The 19,996-nt window shown below is 33.5% G+C and overlaps 2 protein-coding genes across 11 annotated transcripts in view; both read left to right on the top strand.

Annotated features, from left to right (window-relative positions):
- The window catches only part of LOC111499213, a 13,885-nt gene extending 6,932 nt beyond the window's left edge, over nt 1–6,953 (top strand). For 8 of the 10 annotated variants that reach the window (XM_023150733.1, XM_023150729.1, XM_023150732.1 and 5 more), the window contains 3 exons: nt 1,770–2,119; nt 2,870–4,784; nt 6,435–6,953. In XM_023150733.1, the coding sequence (XP_023006501.1) occupies nt 1,770–2,119; nt 2,870–4,760 (2,241 nt within the window). In that variant the 3' untranslated portion in view covers nt 4,761–4,784; nt 6,435–6,953. Of the gene's footprint in view, nt 1–1,769; nt 2,120–2,869; nt 4,785–6,423 lie in introns of all 10 variants that reach the window. The other 2 variants (XM_023150730.1, XM_023150738.1) reach the window with 2 other exon arrangements.
- A 5,600-nt stretch (nt 6,954–12,553) lies between these two features.
- Nucleotides 12,554–19,943, top strand: LOC111499261 (CBL-interacting serine/threonine-protein kinase 1-like). The gene is made up of 12 exons (XM_023150808.1): nt 12,554–12,791; nt 13,175–13,237; nt 14,841–14,912; nt 15,007–15,114; nt 15,196–15,276; nt 15,664–15,843; nt 16,211–16,423; nt 17,034–17,141; nt 17,323–17,442; nt 18,376–18,441; nt 18,530–18,604; nt 19,772–19,943. Exons 1-12 carry the CDS (start codon nt 12,597–12,599, stop codon nt 19,832–19,834), a joined length of 1,344 nt encoding a protein of 447 aa, XP_023006576.1. The 5' UTR covers nt 12,554–12,596; the 3' UTR covers nt 19,835–19,943.
- The last annotated feature ends 53 nt before the right edge of the window (nt 19,944–19,996 follow it).

Raw genomic sequence — 19,996 nt, 5'->3', positions numbered from 1 at the left:
TTTTTTTTTTTTTTTTTTTTTGGCTCATTTCACATTAATAAGAGATTAGGACTAGTGACTTTCATATATCCCAATTGCGTAAACCTATTGGCCATACTTTCCATGTTATTCCCTTAACAACAACAACTTTATTTGACGACTTAGGATTCACGCTCCAACCATCATAGGGTTTAGGACTATGTTCAACTTTCAATGACCCATCGAAGAAAGAAGTTCTCATCATTAGGAGGACGCAGCAAATGATGATGCAATTTGGGAGGCAATTGATGTGATTTCTGTTCCAATTTCTAGAGTCTTACCTAGAGGAAAATGTGGCTCTTTGGGTGCAGAGTAATGATAGATCCCAATCGTAAACGTCGGTAGAAGAAGAAAAAGGCAAATGAGGGAGAGAAAATGAGCGGGAGGGATTTTTTCTGTTGATATGGATCGTTAGTTTAGGATTTCATTTAAGCAACCTGGCCTATTCCTGGTAGGAACTAGACTCATTCTTAGTAATAGGGCATATATAGGTTCATAGGTGTCAATAGGTTGATTCAAGCATTATTTATTATGGTTAGGAATAAGGATTATTTATTATGGTTAGGAATAAGGATTATTTATTTGGTTAGGAACAAAAGAGGTCTTGACATCTCCATAGAATTGTTTTTTCTACTTCCTTTTAATCAAGAAATTTCATTTTATCAAATTGGTTTTATCACATCAGCCCATATGGATTACTTTGTCCTCATTTACATTCTTTCCAGGAAAATTTGTTAGTTCATCGAACATAAAATTATTCGAAGTCGAGCACACTTAATTTAGAGTTGCTATGATTGGGCCTCCAAAAAGGGAAGTACACCTTATTGGTATAGGTAGGAACTATAATTCTTTCAAGTCTTGTTTAGCTGTACTTGCATACCCTCAGAAGTCCTTTCATTTAGACGTGGTCTCAGTTCATTCATGTATTTCTCTTCTATGCGGGTGTCACTACTCAATCCATTGTCTTTGCTTTCTTGAAGTCAAAACCATGAAATGCACCAACATGAACTTTTGTTGCCTCCTTCCCTGTAAGCTTCAACAAAGACTTCTCTAATATTAGGTTATATTAAGTCGGGGTTTAGTTGTAAGGTTTTTTTCTCTTACCTCTTCTTGGTTTTGTTCAGACTTGTTAAAGAACTTGGAAATTATTTTCTTTTCATCGTTCTCCTTATAAAGTGGTGCTTCTCCGTCCAATTGTGCCATACAAATCAAACTGTTACAAATATTTAACTATTGAATTATTAAGAGACAGGTTCATAGAACTCATTTCCTTGGACTATTTCCATTGGCTTCATGTTATGGATGGATTAATGAACTAACGACCATGATTTGGACCCCGGTTCTACCTTAGAAAATATATTGCATCTTGCATAGAATTTCTTAATGAACTGAAGTTTGCATATTCGTTGTCAATTTTGGTTGGTCTGAAATTAATGTAGCCTGCTTTGATTCCCTGCCCCCTGTCCTCTCGAGGGTCAAATGAAATTTTGCATAATGACCCTGAATTTAATTTGAAAAAGTTATAAAACATTTTGTCCAGCACAAAAGATGATACTTGGTATGAGCACATTTTCAATGTTAATATTGTTCCTTATTTGCTTGTCATTTTCTGCTCTAACCTTTGGTGGTCGTGTCTTGCTACTAACATTTTCTTTTTGTTAAACTACTAACATTTTCTTATCATTAAATTTTACGTGATTTATTTTGATTATTGGGTATTGTTTGTAATGTTATCATGTGTGATTGCTTAGGCCACGGCTACGAAGAAAATAATTGCTATATGCCAATCAGGTGGTGAGTTTGTGAAAAATAAAGATGGATTCCTGTGTTACAACGGGGGTGAGGCCTATGCTATAGATATTGACCAACAAACAAATTTAGACGATTTCAGGACAGAAATCGCAGAAATGTTTAGTTGTAGTATTGATACAATGTCCATCAAGTATTTTCTTCCCGGTAACAAGAAAACTCTCATCTCGATATCCAAGGACAAGGATCTAAAGCGGATGATAAACTTTTTGAAGGATTCTATCACAGTCGATGTGTTTATCATGTCAGAAGAAGCTGTTGCTCGAAATTTATCCCATATGCCTGCTAGTAGGTAGTTAACCAATGAATCATGTTTATTCTCTATGCTTATTCTGTTCCATTCATTTTACTTTATTTTTAAATATGCCCAAATCTTCTCATTTTCAGCTCAATTTAGTATTTATTTGGATGCTTCATTCTCCTATTCCTTTCAATGTTTCTTTTTTATTTAAAATGTTAGCTTAAAAAGCAAAGCTGGATTTCAAATGGCTACCTTAGGGAATGGAAGTCGTTGTTCCTTTGTAACTTTTGAAAAATTTTGTAAGTGGTAAGATTTGGAAATAGCCATCAAAGGTTGTTCTCTTTGTTTTCATGTTCATTTTTTGTCTCAGTAATCACAGTGCTCTTCTACTTTTATACTAAAATTAATAAAAAAAAAGAATTCTATGGATATTATTAACTATTTGTGATTTTAAATTTAATTACTAAAATATGTTTGGTTTTGAGTGTGTCCTGTAATTCCCTTTGTTTGGGTTGGTATGTTTTTCTTGTCTAGAGTTTTTCTCTTTGCTTTCACGTAATCTTTTATTTTATCAATTTAAAAGTATTTTTCATTCTAAAAGAAAAAAAAAATACAAAGAATATATAATTGTAAAACATTTTAAAATTTATTTATTAGTCTTTTAGATTTATTAAGAACCCTACATCTATAAACATTTGCATTTTCATATCTCATGCATTGTGCTTTTCGTTCACCAAAGCATTTAACATTGTGATCCATTATGACCTTTTTCCTTTTGTGACGCAACCTTCAATTCTGCAGGTCAAGTAGAACAACAGTTTCTGAGGCAGTAGTTCCTGTAGTTGAGCCTGTAGATGTTGCAGTTGAGAATATCATCGCCATGGATCAGATTGGTATGGACTTATCTAATGAAATCCCTTTAATTTGTGTTCCTGGGGTGTCTAGTGATGAAAAATATCGAAAAGCTGCACAACAATGGGAAAATGCCATTATTGGTGTAGACCAAAGGTTTAACAGCTTTAACGAATTCCGAGAAGCCTTACATAAGTACTCAATCGCACATGGTTTTGCTTACCGGTACAAGAAAAATGATAGCCATCGTGTCACTGTTAAATGCAAATACCAAGGTTGTCCATGGCGAATATATGCTTCAAGGCTGTCTACTACCCAACTGATTTGTATTAAGAAAATGAACACCAATCATTCATGCGAAGGGGCTGCTGCTAAAGCTGGGTATCGAGCTACTAGGGGATGGGTGGGAAATATCATAAAGGAAAAACTTAAGGTCTCCCCAAACTACAAACCAAAAGATATTGCAGATGACATAAAACGTGATTATGGAATTCAATTGAACTATTCACAGGCATGGCGTGCAAAAGAGATAGCAAGAGAGCAGCTACAAGGCTCCTACAAGGAAGCATATAATCAGTTGCCATACTTTTGTGAGAACATCAAAGAAACTAACCCTGGAAGTGTTGCTTCGTTCACCACTAAAGAGGATTCGAGCTTTCATCGCCTATTTGTATCGTTTCATGCATCAATTGCTGGTTTCCAGCATTGTCGACCTCTCCTTTTCCTCGACAGCACTCCATTGAACTCAAAGTATCAGGGGGTATTTTTGACTGCCACAGCTGTGGATGGGGAAGATGGCATATTTCCAGCAGCTTTTGCAGTTGTAGATGCCGAGACGGAGGAAAATTGGCTCTGGTTTTTACTGGAATTGAAATCTGCAGTGAAAACGTCAGAGCAAATTACATTTGTTGCAGATTTTCAGTATGGACTGAACAAGTCTTTGGCTGAAATATTTGACAAGTCTTACCATAGCTACTGTTTGCGCCATCTAGCTGAAAAGCTTAACAACGATTTAAAGGGCCAATTTTCTCATGAGGCTAGGCGATTTATGATTAACGATTTCTATGCTGCTGCTTTTGCATCTAAACTTGAGGATTTCCAGCGCTGTGCTGAAAGTATAAAAGGAATTTCACCTGATGCTTACAATTGGATCATACAAAGTGAACCAGAGCACTGGGCAAATGCATTCTTCGGAGGAGCAAGGTATAACCATATCACATCGAATTTTGGACAGAAGTTCTACTGTTCCATATCTGAAGCACACGAATTGCCTATAACACAGATGATTGACGTTTTACGGGGCAAAATGATGGAAACAATATATAGACGCAGGGTTGAATCAGACCAATGGATGACAAAATTAACACCAGCCAATGAGGAAAAGTTACAAAAAGAAATATCAATTGCGCGGTCATTTCAGGTTTCACTATCCCGAGGGAGCACATTTGAAGTTCGGGGGGAATCTGTTGACATTGTTGATATTGATCATTGGGATTGTAGCTGTAAGGGATGGCAGCTTACTGGTTTGCCTTGTTGCCATGCTATTGCTGTCATTGAATGCATTGGTAGGAGCCCATATGATTATTGCCCCAGATATTTCACAGTCGAGAGTTACCGCCTAACATACGCGGAATCAATCCATCCTGTCCCAAATGTGGACAGACTAATCCTGGAAGAATCGACTCCGGCACTAGTCACAGTAACCCCTCCACCTACTAGAAGACCACCAGGTCGTCCAAAACTGAAGCAGAATGAATCATTAGAAGTAGTCAAGCGTCAACTTCAATGTAGCAAGTGTAAAGGTCTTGGCCACAATAAGAAGACGTGCAAAGATTCATAGCTTCATTCTAGGAATTCCAAATAGGTAACTACTCTTTAACTTTGTTCCTTGATTGTTAATATTTACTTGTTGCATTTGAAATTTTCTTTTTTGAGTCATATTCTTCATCTTGCTGCTTCTTCCTACCCATGGAGATTTTTTTCAAATTCTTTACTTTAATTTATTATTATTTTTTTAGTGAAATAACCAAGTTCGAGATCAAATGAAAGAATAAAAGTACACGAAAAACTAACCCCAAAAGGTGTCTAAATAACCTTAAAAAGGACTCTAATCAAGCAAAATATTACCCAAAGGACAACTAGAAAAAGCTTTACAAACAGAGGGTCAATGAGAAGTGTGAAATCTAACAAGAGACCACACCTCACGCCAAGGTCTTTCAAGCCCTCTAAAAGTTCTATTGATTCTTTCCACTCAGAAAAATTTCAAAGATAGAAAAACACAAGAAATTAGGTAGCACTTTCTATGAATTATTGTTTTGGGGATCGTTTTAGTAGCAATGCTATGTAGAAAAGTAAATGGTAATACCTTCTCAATCTTTCGTGGTATTTGGATGGCTACGTCAAAACTTTATAGACAAGTTGGATGAGGAAGTTGCATTTAGTGTGTAGTGACAATGATCGTTTTCTTTTTAATTTTTGGATAAGAAACAATTTAAAGATGATACCCATCCAAAAGGATTACAAAAGACTTCTCCCAAAGATAATTTAGGCTGTAGTTGCCAAAAGAAACCATATTTTTACACCAATAAAGAACATGAAACATGAAAGAGTGATGCTCTTTTTAAATGTGAGGTTGGCTTCATTGGAAACTGAAGTGAGGGTTGAAAAGACATATTTGGTGTTACATAAATAGAAATTCAAATCCACCCCCTAGGGGCTCAGTGTCCTCGCTGACACTCATTCCCTTCTTCAATCAATGTGGGATCCCCCAATCTACCCCCTTTGGGGCCTAGCGTCCTTGCTGGCATGCCACCTCATGTCCACCCCCTTTAGGGCTCAGCCTCCTCGCTAACACATTGCTCGGTGTCTGGCTCTGATACCATTTGTAACAGTCCAAGCCACCACTAGCAAGAAATTGTCCTCTCTGGACTTTTCTTTTCAAGCTTCCCCTCAAAGTTTTTAAAACACGTCTACTAGGGAGAGGTTTTCACACTCTTATAAAGAATGTTTCGTTCTCCTCCCCAACCGATGTGAGATCTCACAGTTCTTCTTAAATTTGGTACCATAGTAAAGTTGAAAAAAGACCATAAGAGATGTGTTTGGAGCCAATCAAAAGAGATTAAGATCAAGAGCTTGTTTGGGAGTGATTTTAGTTAAAATCATTTTTGTTCGTTCAAAATCAATTTAATGTTCGATCTTATAATTTTAAACGAGGTTTTCACGCCATCAAAATTGATTTTGAATGATTAAAACCCTTTTTCCGAGTGATTTTAAACCTGTCACTTTTAACCCTTCCAAAATCACTTCCATTATGTCGTAAATATTCTCTACATACTACCTTTTATGGTATTAGGGAAATTCTTTCCTGAATTGTGTATGATACCATTAAAGTCGATTGATCATTTCTGCTCAACGCCAAAAGCGACCTTTATGACGAACAATGAAAATTTTGGTTTAGAATACTTCACTTTGCACTTTGTAAGTTAAATTTTATAACTTTTAAGCTATACCTCAGGTAAAACTTGAAGGAGCAGTAACATAGCTTTCCCAAGTAAAGAGATTTGGTTGGCTATAAGTTAGCGATGGGGAATCACATGGAAAATTGGAGGTTAGCCTCAAAGAAAACTGATTGAAGAAGAAGATCACCTGAACTGGGCGTGGAACTTACAAGAAAGCCGATCAGGGAGTGCTTGGGAACCGGAGAACTCCAAGGAGGGAAGAAAAGCTAAGAAGGCAGGTAACACTCTGACCTCAAACCCGACCGAAAGTGTATTTTGCCCTTAAGAATTAGAATAAAGGAGAGTTAGAACATAATGAAGGGGAATAAAATTATTTTTTACTGTGGGAGTGTTTACTTAAAGTTTTGTTTGGAAGATCCTATTTTATTCCTTTATTAATTTAACTCTTAACTATTATGTTAGCTTACCTCAACTCGAGAGTATAGAATAACCCGTACATTTGAGTAAATAGGTGGTCCTTGTTCTTTAGAGAAAGTTATTCTTGAAATGTTACTCGTCTCGGTCATTCACTGGTAGTTTTTCTTTGTTCGGTAGGGAATACGGGAAAGCTATTCTTGAAATGCTACTTGTCTTGAAAGTGTATTTTGCCCTTAAGAATTAGAATAAAGGAGAGTTAGAACATAATGAAGGGGAATAAAATGAAAGTGTATTTTGCCCTTAAGAATTAGAATAAAGGAGAGTTAGAACATAATGAAGGGGAATAAAATTATTTTTTACTGTGGGAGTGTTTACTTAAAGTTTTGTTTGGAAGATCCTATTTTATTCCTTTATTAATTTAACTCTTAACTATTATGTTAGCTTACCTCAACTCGAGAGTATAGAATAACCCGTACATTTGAGTAAATAGGTGGTCCTTGTTCTTTAGAGAAAGTTAACTCGAGAGTATAGAATAACCCGTACATTTGAGTAAATAGGTGGTCCTTGTTCTTTAGAGAAAGTTATTCTTGAAATGTTACTCGTCTCGGTCATTCACTGGTAGTTTTTCTTTGTTCGGTAGGGAATACGGGAAAGCTATTCTTGAAATGCTACTTGTCTTGAAAGTGTATTTTGCCCTTAAGAATTAGAATAAAGGAGAGTTAGAACATAATGAAGGGGAATAAAATTATTTTTTACTGTGGGAGTGTTTACTTAAAGTTTTGTTTGGAAGATCCTATTTTATTCCTTTATTAATTTAACTCTTAACTATTATGTTAGCTTACCTCAACTCGAGAGTATAGAATAACCCGTACATTTGAGTAAATAGGTGGTCCTTGTTCTTTAGAGAAAGTTATTCTTGAAATGTTACTCGTCTCGGTCATTCACTGGTAGTTTTTCTTTGTTCGGTAGGGAAAGCTATTCTTGAAATGCTACTTGTCTTGATAGTTCACTAGTAGTTCTTCTTTGTTCTTTGAAGAAAATTATTCTTGAAATCCCTACTCGTCTCAATAGTTCACTGGTAGTTCTTCTTTGTTCTTTAGGGAAAGCTATTCTTGAAATGCTACTCATCTCGATGGTTCATTGGTAGTTATTCTTTGTTTTTTAGGGAAAGCTATTCTTGAAATACTACTCATCTTGATAGTTCACTCGTAGTTCTACCTTTTCTTTTAAGGTAGAGTAAACGCTCCAATGTAGACCATAAGGATTCCTTGAAGAAGCTTTGCTCGATCGAGATTTTGGTATGCTCTCTCTTTATATGAACATATACTAGAATATGGTTAGCTCCTATAGGTTAAAGATTCAAATATCTAGCTTCCTTATGTCAAATTAAAAAATATATATATAGAATCTCAAAAATATTTTCTAAGCAACAAAACGAAGCGTTAACAAAATATGTGATACTATCCTAAACGCTTTACATTTAAATATTACCATTCTTTTTGTATATTTTCTTTCTTTTTATTTTTATTTTCTTTCATACATTTTGTAAATCTCTTCAGAAATAAAATCCACCCAGATAAAATAAAATAAATACTAACAATAATAACAAACAAATAATCAAATAAGAGTCTCTGCCATCTTTTTTAATTTCCATTCTTTGCCAGAATTTTTATTTATTGCTGTGGAGATTTGGTTAGATCTTTTTTTTTAAAAAAAAAAATATTTATTTCAAAAAGTAAAACATTCAATAATATAATATAATAATTTACAACATAATTTCCTAAAATTAAAATGATAATATTAAATATGATCGGTGACATTTCAAATATATTATATGGGTCAAATAGATAGAATCTGCAATAAATAAGCATTTTATTTTTAAACATAATTTAAATGGATAATTTTAGTTAAATAGGAGATCCGCAATATATCAAAGAATAAAAATATAATTATTTTTCTTTTCTAAATCTTTGAAATTTTTTTATTAGAATAAAATACATTTATATATTAATTACCAAAAAAAAAAAAAAAAAACTTGTGGTTGATTAAATTATTTTCATATAATTATATTTAACTTAATTGGCAATAGAAAATTAAACACATTTAGGGAAAAAAATATTAAACACGTTCGTGGGGTGGCCGGTGAGGCCCCTTGAATGTCGGATATTGTGAATTGCATTTTTTATTATTATTATTATTATTATTATTATTAAATGTGATTGATAATAAATTCAACAATTGTATCTCAATTTCAAACTTTTTAAAATTATTATTGTTATTTTTTAATTGTTTAAATCTCACACGTTAATTTGATGATATATATTTTAATCAGTTAATTTATATTATCATTTTCAAATTAAAATGATCGGAAGTTTTATAACTCTCGATTTCATGAGTATTGAATTGACACTTCCAACGTAATCATTTGTATGCAAGGTGTCACAATTGCACTTTCTGGCAATAGACTAGCGATTGTGCGATGCTTGTTTTAATCTAACAAGTAATAAAATCGTGTGAAAATTGGATTTTGTGGTCAATTTTGACGTATAGTCTAGCCTCGAACCATGTTTTGAAAGAAAATATTTTAGAAAACGTGGTCAAGGAAAATCGTTAAATATAAGTTGAAGTTAAGCATTGTGAAAGTCAATTGCATTGAAATCAGGTAGGCAAGAGACGTTAAAATACTTGGTCAGTGGAAGGTTTGGGGTGATTCAATACGTGGTCCCCCTTTAATACATTTTGAGACGATTCAAGTTTGATACGTCTAAACATGATTTCGCCAAACGATCATACAAACAGAAAATACAATAGTAGAACGATACAACATGAAAGCAAATAAAGGGTTTGACATGATATGAACATACAGTTATGGGCAACACGTCCCGGACAAGTATGACCATGACACAAAGCATGTACACATATATGCACAAATTTACGAGAACTAACTGGGTAGTGTGTGGCACGTGGAAAACGCCCGAACAACTTGTTTTTTTTTTTTTTTAAAAAAAATACTTTCACTTTTTGAATTACAAAGATATTATTATCCATATAGATGAAGTGTTTATCATAATCAATCAATTAATTAAATATTAACTTTTCATTACCAATTACTTTTAATTAATTATTAATATCAATAATTTTTTTGACGTACTAGTTTTAAATAATTTATTTAAATTATACAATATTATTAATTTCAGTCTTTATTATTAATATTATAATTGATTAATTAGATTACATTAAATTAAATTAATTATCAGCATTATTTTTAATCAATATTTGAACAAATTGTTATTATTATTTTCTTACCAAAATTATTATTATTATTATTTTAACAAATCTCAACAATAATAAATTCTCAACTACTAAATTCAAGATTCTTTTGGAAGTACCAACCACCTTTTTCCGACTATTTTCTCGAGACAACCTGCTTTTATCACGGGTGTCTAAAGTGCTGCAAATGGTGCTCCAAGTCAGTTTAGAATTCGATTATCAGGGTTAAGACTCTCCCGATCGACCACGATTTTCGTTCCACCCTTTCTACTTTTAGAAAATGTTAGAAACAGATAATTTACAATAATATAACGCTGCATTATTTTAAAATTGAAAAACAAGGAGAGATCAATCGAGACAAAATCCAATTTTGAAAGAAAATAGACTAAAATTGAAATTCGAAAAGGTCGCAGAAGTAAAATGACCAAAATGGTATTTTCACACTCGAAAGAAATCTTCCTCGATGGTGAAAAAAATTACCGCAAAGGTAAAAATTCGAGGTTAAATATCGATAATTAGTGAGCGGATAAAGTTAAAAAGACAGCTAAGCTAAAAAAGGGACAAAATAGTGTGACCCAAAATGTAAGAGTTCTTTGCTTTTAAGCAGACAATTTTAATGTATTTGTTCATCATATCAACTTGTGGACCCTTAAATGCTAAGCTATAAAGAAGACTTTTTTTTTTTCTTTTTCGATTAATAATTGGTTTAGAAACCGAACCATTTAAAATGGTAATTGATGTCTCGTCATTTGATTTGATCTGATTTTCGTGGCTTCGAATAAGGGATTGAGACGTGGATTGACAGACTAACATCGAAAAAATACGTTAAAATTCTGCACAGATTTTAAAACAAACCGTACGACATTTACACATACTGTTTAAAAGTTTTATTACGAAACGGAGAACTGGGGATTGAGATCTAAAAACCGACAATAACCCTGATACATAGGATTGATGTCTCGGGACGACCCTCCTCTACGATTGTAAAGCTCCTAAACGCTGACCCACCTCGACCAGCAATCGACCATCCCTTTAAAAAAAAAAAAAAGTAAGTTTCTTACCGAGTAGAAACATATGTACGAGTTCTTTTAGAACGGGTCGAATCTTTGTCCCGTTTAATTGATATTTTAATGGGTTTAAAAATATTTTGATTAAATTACAAATTTAGTCCCTCTAAATGGTAATTTTAAAAAATATAGGGCCATATGTGTAAATTAATCCAACAAATTTTGTTTGGTAATTAAAGTACTTTCTAAGCAATTAAAAAGTAATTTCAAATCCATCCTAATTATATATATATTTTATATTTATTATTATTATTAAAAAAGAACAATTAGCTTATCCTAATTATAGATATATCACATGACAATCACATGGAAAGATATTTTGTATTGTGTCGGGATTTGAGTTGAGTCAGGTCGAGATACATTTTAGATTTAATAGAATTGTTCGGGTTATAAAATTCTTTAGTTAAGATAATTCTTATTTAATAATGAACTCGACCCAATTTAAATAAAACTATGAAATATTAAGGTCGCACGTTGGTTGGGAAGGATAACAAAACACCCTTATGTGCAAACCTTCTGTTAACCGACGCGTTTTAAAGACTTAAGGAGAGCTTGAAAGTGAAAGCCCAAAGAGGACAATATCTGCTAGCGATGGGCATGGGCCGTTACCAATGGTATCAGAGTCAAACACGGGACGATGTGTCAGCCTTCTTGCTCTCTCGCCCTTTCCAGGGGTAGACACGAGACGATGTGCCAATAAGAACGCTGCGCCCAAAGGGAGTGGATTTGGTGGGGCCCGACGACATTTTTAAAATTTTTCTATAACAATTTAATTATATCTAAACGGTCGAAGTGTCATCTTTTTGGTATGGGCAAACCGAACCGAAACACGTGAAAGGAAGACAGTGGCCGGTCTCCACAGAAAAACGTGAGATGGAAGTTAATGATGGTGATGGGTCCATAAAAGATAAATTTTGTTGTGCGGATGCGACTTACTCGTGGTGGGTCTCTTTCTTTATTTCTTTATGGCCTCGCCACCACTAATTAAAAATTTAACCTAAACTTTTAAACAATTTTTTTTTATCGATCCGAAATTTCGAGCTGGTTGAGTTAGTGAACCGAGCAACCCGAACAAAGTTCACAACACAACCCAATCTAACTCTTTATTATTCGAGTTGAGTTGTCCGACTATTCTTTTTTTTTTTAATTATTTATAAAAAATAAAATATTTATTCATGTTACATTAATAACTAAAATCTCGTCAAATATTCTTAATTTTTCAGTTACAAATTCGTAAATTTTTTAAAAATCCCAATTATTTATTTTTTATTTTTTAATTTCTAATACGAAATAAACACACATTAATTGGATTGAATTTTTTAATATTTGTTTTTGGAAATATTTGTCATCAAAACATGTGGTTAGATTTAGATTATAATAATATATATATATATATATATAAGAGAGAGAGAGAGAGAGAGAGGAGAGAACATAAAATTGGGAGAGAGGGCGGAGAGGGGTGAGATGGTGGGCGGCGGTGGCGAGGAAAATGAAGATCGGGCGGCGCGTGTGCGATTGGGGAAGTACGAGCTGGGGAAAACACTGGGGCATGGGAACTTCGGAAAGGTCAAATTAGCTATCAATTTTGAAACGGATCAGCCTTTTGCTGTTAAGGTCCTCGACAAGACCAAGATCATCGACCTCAATATCTCCGATCAGGTCCTTCCCCTTCCTTCCTTCCAATTCTAACCCGACCGCTTGAAACCGTGTCACAGTGTTCGGATATCTAACTCTTTTAAAACACGATTATTATTCCTTCTTGTCACTCGATGACGGTCGATGACCAGAAGAATTCTCAATCTCATCTCTTAACCAAACTCGGAATTAGTTCATCAATTTTTGTGACTCATTTTAACCCGACTTTCTATTAACTTTAAATTTTCACGAGTGTCATGAAGATTTAGTTTATGAATATTTTTTATATATAGAATTCACCCTTCTCAATTAAGGGTAATATTGTAATTTTGAAGGAGAGATAAAATAATTTTTTTTTTTATTATATATTAATTAAGTTTTCTCTGGCATCCATTAAAACGGTGCAGTTTAAAAGGGAAATACGGACGCTGAAGCTTCTCAAGCATCCAAATATAGTGAGACTACACGAGGTATTATTCAAATATAATTTCCTTTTTAAATATTTTATTTCTATTTTCATTCAATTCATATATGATTTTACATTTTTACCCTCGGCTATGTTCTCCCTTCATTTTCTATTACAAAATTCTACATTTTTTATCCTTGATTTTATTTTAATATTAATTTAATTAAAAATTAAATTTAAGGATAAATAAAAACTATTATTGGAACACGCAAAAAAAAAAAAATAAAAAAAAATGGTTGGTTGCTCACCCAAAATGTTGACTTTTATTTGCTCTTTTTGTCCTTTTTAAACAGTGAAAAATAAATGCAAAATAATAATTATAAATGTTTCTGTTTAATTGGTATGCATTTATTATTGAATTTCGATAAATTTGAGAGAAAAAAAATTTAAAATATGAAATTAGTCCATTTATTAGTGTTTTATATCTATTTTTACTAAATTTAATTTAAAATAAAAAATTTCTCTAAAGATTTCATCAGAATTATTCATTAATAAATAAAGAAAAAAATCAATTAAATATTATAAAAAAACTAAAAACTGCTTGAATTCTAAATTTCTTTCAAATTTTTATTTAATAATTTATTTTCATATATGAGTTTAAAATAAAAGCAGAATAAATTTAAATTAATATAATTATGAATGGAGTAAAAATAAATGAAATTTTCTCATAAAATAATTTAAATATGACGTGGATTTGGGTGGGTGGCTGTTTCAGTTCCACAATTTGGGGAGATACGTGTCAAAATAATTGCTTGTTCTGGAAGAAATAATAATAATAATAATAAAATAATAATAATTATTATTATTATAATTATTATTATTGCTTGTGGTTTTCGTTTTACGTCTCGTGTTTCACGTAAAGATGGCCCAATAAATTATAATTATTTCATGTCTGCACACGTCATCAGTTTAGTTAAACTATACTTTAATTTTAAATTTTTTATAAATTTTATTAATAGGTTTAATTTTTTTAATATGAAAATTATAGGGGCTCACGATTCGGTTCGAGAGCACTAAACCGAACCGAACATGTTTGGTTAGATTTAAACCAAGCGGCTCGCAACCTTTGGTTTGTGACGTTCAAATTCTTCTTTATATATAAAAACATTATCAATTTTTTTTTGGAATAAATAAATAAATTAATTAATTAGTTTAATGTATGAAAATAGAGTTTAAAATATAAATTTTTTTTAAAAAATTTAAAATATATATATATATGCTAAATTAATTAATAAAAATTAAAATTATTTCCAAAAATTAGATACAATGTTTCTAAAATTTCTAATTAAAAGATAATAATTATAAATTTCCACTTATTAATAAAAGAATTAAAATTAATTTAAAAAAATAAATGCAATGTATCTAGAAATTTATTACTTAACATAATTGAATTATAATTACTAAAAATAGCCCATTCTAAATTAATTATAATTAATTAGCTAATTACATTATTTAATGAGTTGCTAGTTTCAGCCGTTACTATATTGTATCAATTCATTGCCTTTTATATTATCTTTTAATTAACATTTTATCCAAAAATAAATAAATAAATATAATAACTTTATTTTTTTTAAAAAAAATAATTAATCTGTTTATATTGCACGCAGGTGTTGGCCAGTAAAAGCAAAATTTACATGGTTCTCGAGTATGTGAACGGGGGAGAATTGTTTAATAGAATCGTAAGTGTATATGTAATTAACGTCTTATTTACTGAGTTGTACTCGAGTTAGCTTAAAGGCTCGATTTGACATTCAACGATCGTTGATGGCTTAGGCATCCAACGGGAAGCTGTCGGAAGGTCGAGGTAGAAAAATCTTCCAACAGTTAATTGACGGTGTGAGTTACTGCCATTGGAAAGGCGTTTACCATAGGGATCTCAAGGTAAGTTAATCCAAAGTTACCGTCGGTAGAAATAAGGTTTAAATGTATTGATTCATTTTGTTTTTTTGTTATACTATGTAGCTCGAGAACATGTTGGTTGATGGGAAGGGAAATATTAAGATATCTGATTTTGGCTTAAGTGCATTACCCGAGCATTTAAGGGTAAGTAGTAAGCCACCATGGTTTGAATAGTAGCTAGGACGACCTTACATTCTCGAGCTCTCGATCCCTGTTTTTCGACTTCCTCGCTCTCTATGTTTTCTCTCGCTCTTGCTCCTTCTCACAATGAGAACTTGGTTCGGGAAAAGGAGGAACGGGTGCAAGAGAAAACGTAGAAGCTAGAGGGAGAATCAACATAGGAATCAAAATGTAATGATTCGATAATCTAAAACTTTAGACTTATTCGGGCTCGTTACCATATGAATGCTTACATCATTTTGACGTAAACATGCGTATGATAATGGGTCCGAATCGGTTTAGAGTTTTAGAAAGTCGAGTCGTTGCACGAAACAAATGAAAAAATTGTTAACCCTTGATCTAATTGCGCAGAATGATGGCTTACTTCACACCACGTGCGGAAGCCCAAACTACGTGGCGCCTGAGATTTTAGCTAACAGAGGGTATGATGGTGCGGCCTCGGATGTTTGGTCTTGTGGGGTTATCTTATACGTAATTCTTACTGGATCGCTTCCTTTCGAAGATAGAAATTTGTGCGTCCTTTACAATAAGGTAACTACTTAATATTCTTTAATTCCGTTCGATTTTGTATTTATTGAGTCACGAGGTAAAATAACACTTTTAACCCCTGAACATTAGTCACTTTTAGCCCCTGAACATTAATCAAAATAACAATCTAGTCCTTGAAATTTAGTTTTATTACAATATAGTCCACGTACTTTCGATTCTTGCTAAACGACTAGATTCTTCCTTTCCATGATAGAAATTTGCATCCGTTCAATCTGAATGTTAAAAACTATTTGGTTACCGAACGTTCGTAGAAATAACAATCTAATCCTTGAACTTTAGTTTATTACAATTTAGTCCTTGTACTTTAGTTTATAACGATTTTGCAACGGTTTTCGTGTTGAAATTTCAGATCTTGAAGGGTGAAACTCAGCTACCCAAATGGCTATCACAAGGGGCTCAAAATTTGATCAAAAGGATTCTTGATCCTAACCCTATTTCTCGGATAACTATGGCAAGTATCAAGATGGACGAGTGGTTTAGAAAGGATTACAATCCAGCCTACCTTGACGATGACGAGGAGGATATAAACACTCAAAGTGAGGCCATCTCGACGCATCAAGAGGTAAGACTCATTGATTTACGTTTGTCGTTGATACGAGAATTTATTCGAGGAACCCATCATAATTACAGAGGTCTCGAGACAGGACGGGGATAGAGAAGCTATTTTAGTCTCCATCTCTGCAAATTTTTCCATTTATTTTCACGAGAATTAGGTTTTCTGCCGGAAATTTTTTTCTTGTTTTTATATAAAACATTCCCGTAAATCCAATAATATTTCGGGGGCGAGGATAGGAATAGGGAATACAATCTCCACTCCTGGCCCTGTTTAGCAAACAAGGTGAGGTTTCTCCCACCTCGTTTGGAGCGGGTCTCTACGAGTTAAATGAATATCTCTAGTTACAATGTGGCTGATTGTTTTGAACGGCGGGATACACATGAAAGAGAAAGTGCAAAAGTATTTCAAATTTATTGACACGTCTCGTATCTACTTCTAGTGATTATTAAACACCCCATCTCGTTGAATAATTTCTTTGTTGATACCACGTTATCTTATTGTTTGTGAGAAACTACAAACGATATCTCGACGAGTAGCCACGTTATGACAGCGTAAATTGAGTAATTTTAGGTTACCCTACTCGGTTAACTGATTTTGACACGTGTTTTCGGGCCAGCCATCTTATCTCGAGGAAAGGAGTCCGAGATCTCCCACGACTATAAATGCTTTTGAACTGATTGGAATGTCATCATGCTTAGACCTTTCAGGCTTATTTGAGAAAGAGGTGAGCATGAAATGATATCACTTTGTTCATTGTTATTATGTTAATTAAACTATATTGTAAAACTAATATCCCTTTGTTGATTGTTATTATTTTAATTAAACTATATTGTAAAATTAATGCAATGATATCCCTTTGTTGATCGTTATTATTTTAATTAAACTATATTGTAAAATTAATGCAGGATGTTTCTGAGAGGAAGATTAGATTTACAACCATTCACTCAGCCAAAGAAGACATCCTCAATCGGATGGAGGATCTTGTCAAAGAGATGGGGTTTCTTGTCCACAAGAAAGAAGGAAGGGTTAGTAACTTATTAAACGTTTTATTTACCTTTAGAATTGATATCGGGTCGAGGGTCGTAGAAAATTAGGCTCGTAAGTGAGGTGAGGTACTTCTTTCGGTTTGAAAATGGGTCGACCTGTTCCTGGTTGAACTTGGTATGGTATGAGAAGCTTTCGTTATCTCAATAAAGAAACTCGAGTATCCGACCTGACTATAGACTCTTTCTTTCTGACCTACTCGACCCTTTAGTATCCCGAGATTGAGTTTCTCCTGACCCTTTAGTAGATCGTGAATGGGTTTGTTGTCATCGTCCTTTTTCTTATTACCCTTTTCTATCCTAAGAGAATATAGCGTTTCAAGTGATCATGTATAGACCGAAAGCGAGTGGAATGGTGTGGTTAAGACCTAGATACTCGACAAGACCAAAATCATTGACCTAGATAGAAATGTAGGATACGGAACGATATGGTTACCAATTGATGCCTACATTTTTTAGGTTATTGATGAATTAACAGGATGCTCGGATAATTTTTCTTTTTCCTTGTAATGTTTACCGTAATTCCTTTATAGCCCAGATCTAAAATTTAGGGGTTTTAGACACAGACGTTCCAAATGCATAACATGTCGTTTTCCCAAACCAATAGACAAAGCTAAGGTTAGAAAACACCCACTGCTCGAGAATATGTTATGACATGTTCGGGAGTGATTTTTAAATAGTTAAAACCATTTTTACCCAACAAATGTCCTTTTCGATGGTCAAACATGAAACTGACTTCGAACTAACACGTTTCAGAGTGATTTTAAATACAACGAAGCTAATCTTAACCATGTCAATCACTCTCAAACACGTTCTTCGAGCTAGTTTTGTTTATAAAGATTTCGGGTTTCGAGTTTCGGGCGGTGAAATTAGGGTTTAGAAGCTACTTTTGAAGCTATTTTGTGTTGTTTTCAGTTGAAAGTAATGAGAGAGCACAAGGGGCAGAATGGTGTGGCCATCATACTTTCAGTATCAGCAAAGGTAAATTTGAACCCTAAATTGTTCTAAACAAATAATAATCCTTTAGGATTAATAGGTAATTATTTATTTATTTATTTTTATTTTGTAGGTTTTTGAGATAAGCCCTTCACTATATGTTATAGAATTAAGAAAGGTGCAAGGAGAATCATCTTCGTATAGACAGGTGCCCTTTCTTCCTTTCTCGAGATACGTGATTTTATCTTTAACCTAATCGGTGGTTCGGTTTTGTTTGATAAGCTATCTTTTGTAGTTTTCGGGTTGACATTTATGTTCGTTTCCTTATGATTTTCTTACTAAGATTTCAAGGTTCTTCAACAAAAGTTTGAATTCTTAATCAAATTTTAAAAAAACGTGTCGGGTTTTGTGTGAGAGTCCCATATTGATTGGGGAGAAGAACGAAACAACTTTTGTAAGGGTTTGGAAACCTTCCCCTAGTAGACGCGTTTTAAACCATTGAGGGGAAGACTGAAAGGGAAAGCCCAAAGAGGACAATATCTACTTGTGGTGGGCCTGGGTCGTTACAAATGGTATTAGAGCCAGACGTCGGACTATGTGCCAGCGAGGAGGTTGTTCCCCAAAGGGAGGCAGACACGAGATGGTGTGCCAGTAAGGATGCTAGATCCTAAAGGAGATGGATTTGGCAGGGGTCCCACATCGATGGGAGAAAAAAAAAGAGTGCTGGGGAGGGACGCTGGGCCCAAAGGAAGGTGGATTGTGAGAGTCCTACATTGGTTGGGGAGGAGAACAAAACACTATTTGTAAGGGTGTGGAAACCTTCTCCTGGCATATGCATTTTAAAGTCTTGATGGAAAGTCCATAGGATAGACACGAGATGGTGTGCCAAAGGACATTGGGCTCCAAAGGGGGTGGATTTGTCAAGGTCCCACATCGATTGGAGAAAAGAAAGAGTGTTCGGGAGGGACGTTGAGCCCTGAAGGGGAGTGGATTGTGAGAGTCCCACAGTGGTTGGGGAGGAGAACGAAACACTCTTTGTAAGGGTGTGGAAACCTTCTCCTCGCATATGCGTTTTAAAGTCTTGAGGGAAAGCCTAAAAAGGACAATTTCTGCTAGCGGTGGGTTTGAGTCAGAAACATTAACATTTTGGAGCCTGTACTTATTCTAGGGTTGAGTCAAGTTTGGCTAGGTTTGACCATGGTTATTTTTGTTAGGGTGGTTTTTTTAATCTCCAAAATTAAATATTTTCTTTCATTAAACTAATTTAATATCATAAATATATTTTTTTATATCTAATTTAAAAATGAAATATTATTCATTTTATTTTAATACATTCAAAATAAACTATCGTTCATTTTTCACTAAAAACGTGCAGCTATGTAAAATTTTATCAAGTGATTTAGGCATCCCGTCGAGACAAGGCTCAGTGATGACATAGATCAAGTGGCTAGTAGACTATAGTCGTCTATATATTTGTTATTTGTGGGATCATACAGAAAATTTTAATTTTAATTATAAAATTGGTGATTATATATAATTTTATTATTAATAAATCTAAAACTAATTCGTATTTAATTTTGAAAAATAATATAATATTATT

This window comes from Cucurbita maxima, unplaced genomic scaffold, assembly GCF_002738345.1.
Source record: "Cucurbita maxima cultivar Rimu unplaced genomic scaffold, Cmax_1.0 Cma_Scf00026, whole genome shotgun sequence".
Classification (NCBI taxonomy): Eukaryota; Viridiplantae; Streptophyta; class Magnoliopsida; order Cucurbitales; family Cucurbitaceae; genus Cucurbita; species Cucurbita maxima.
This window is presented reverse-complemented; position numbering and strand designations above follow the sequence as displayed.

What these genes read in the sequence shown, in the direction of transcription:
- LOC111499261 (XM_023150808.1), top strand. Translation starts at nt 12,597, where the DNA reads ATGGTGGGCGGCGGTGGCGAGGAAAATGAAGATCGGGCGGCGCGTGTG. An exon ending in CCATCTCGACGCATCAAGAG is followed by an intron (nt 16,424 to 17,033) that starts GTAAGACTCATT and finishes TTTTCGGGCCAG; the next exon opens with CCATCTTATCTCGAGGAAAG. An exon ending in CAGGCTTATTTGAGAAAGAG is followed by an intron (nt 17,142 to 17,322) that starts GTGAGCATGAAA and finishes AAATTAATGCAG; the next exon opens with GATGTTTCTGAGAGGAAGAT.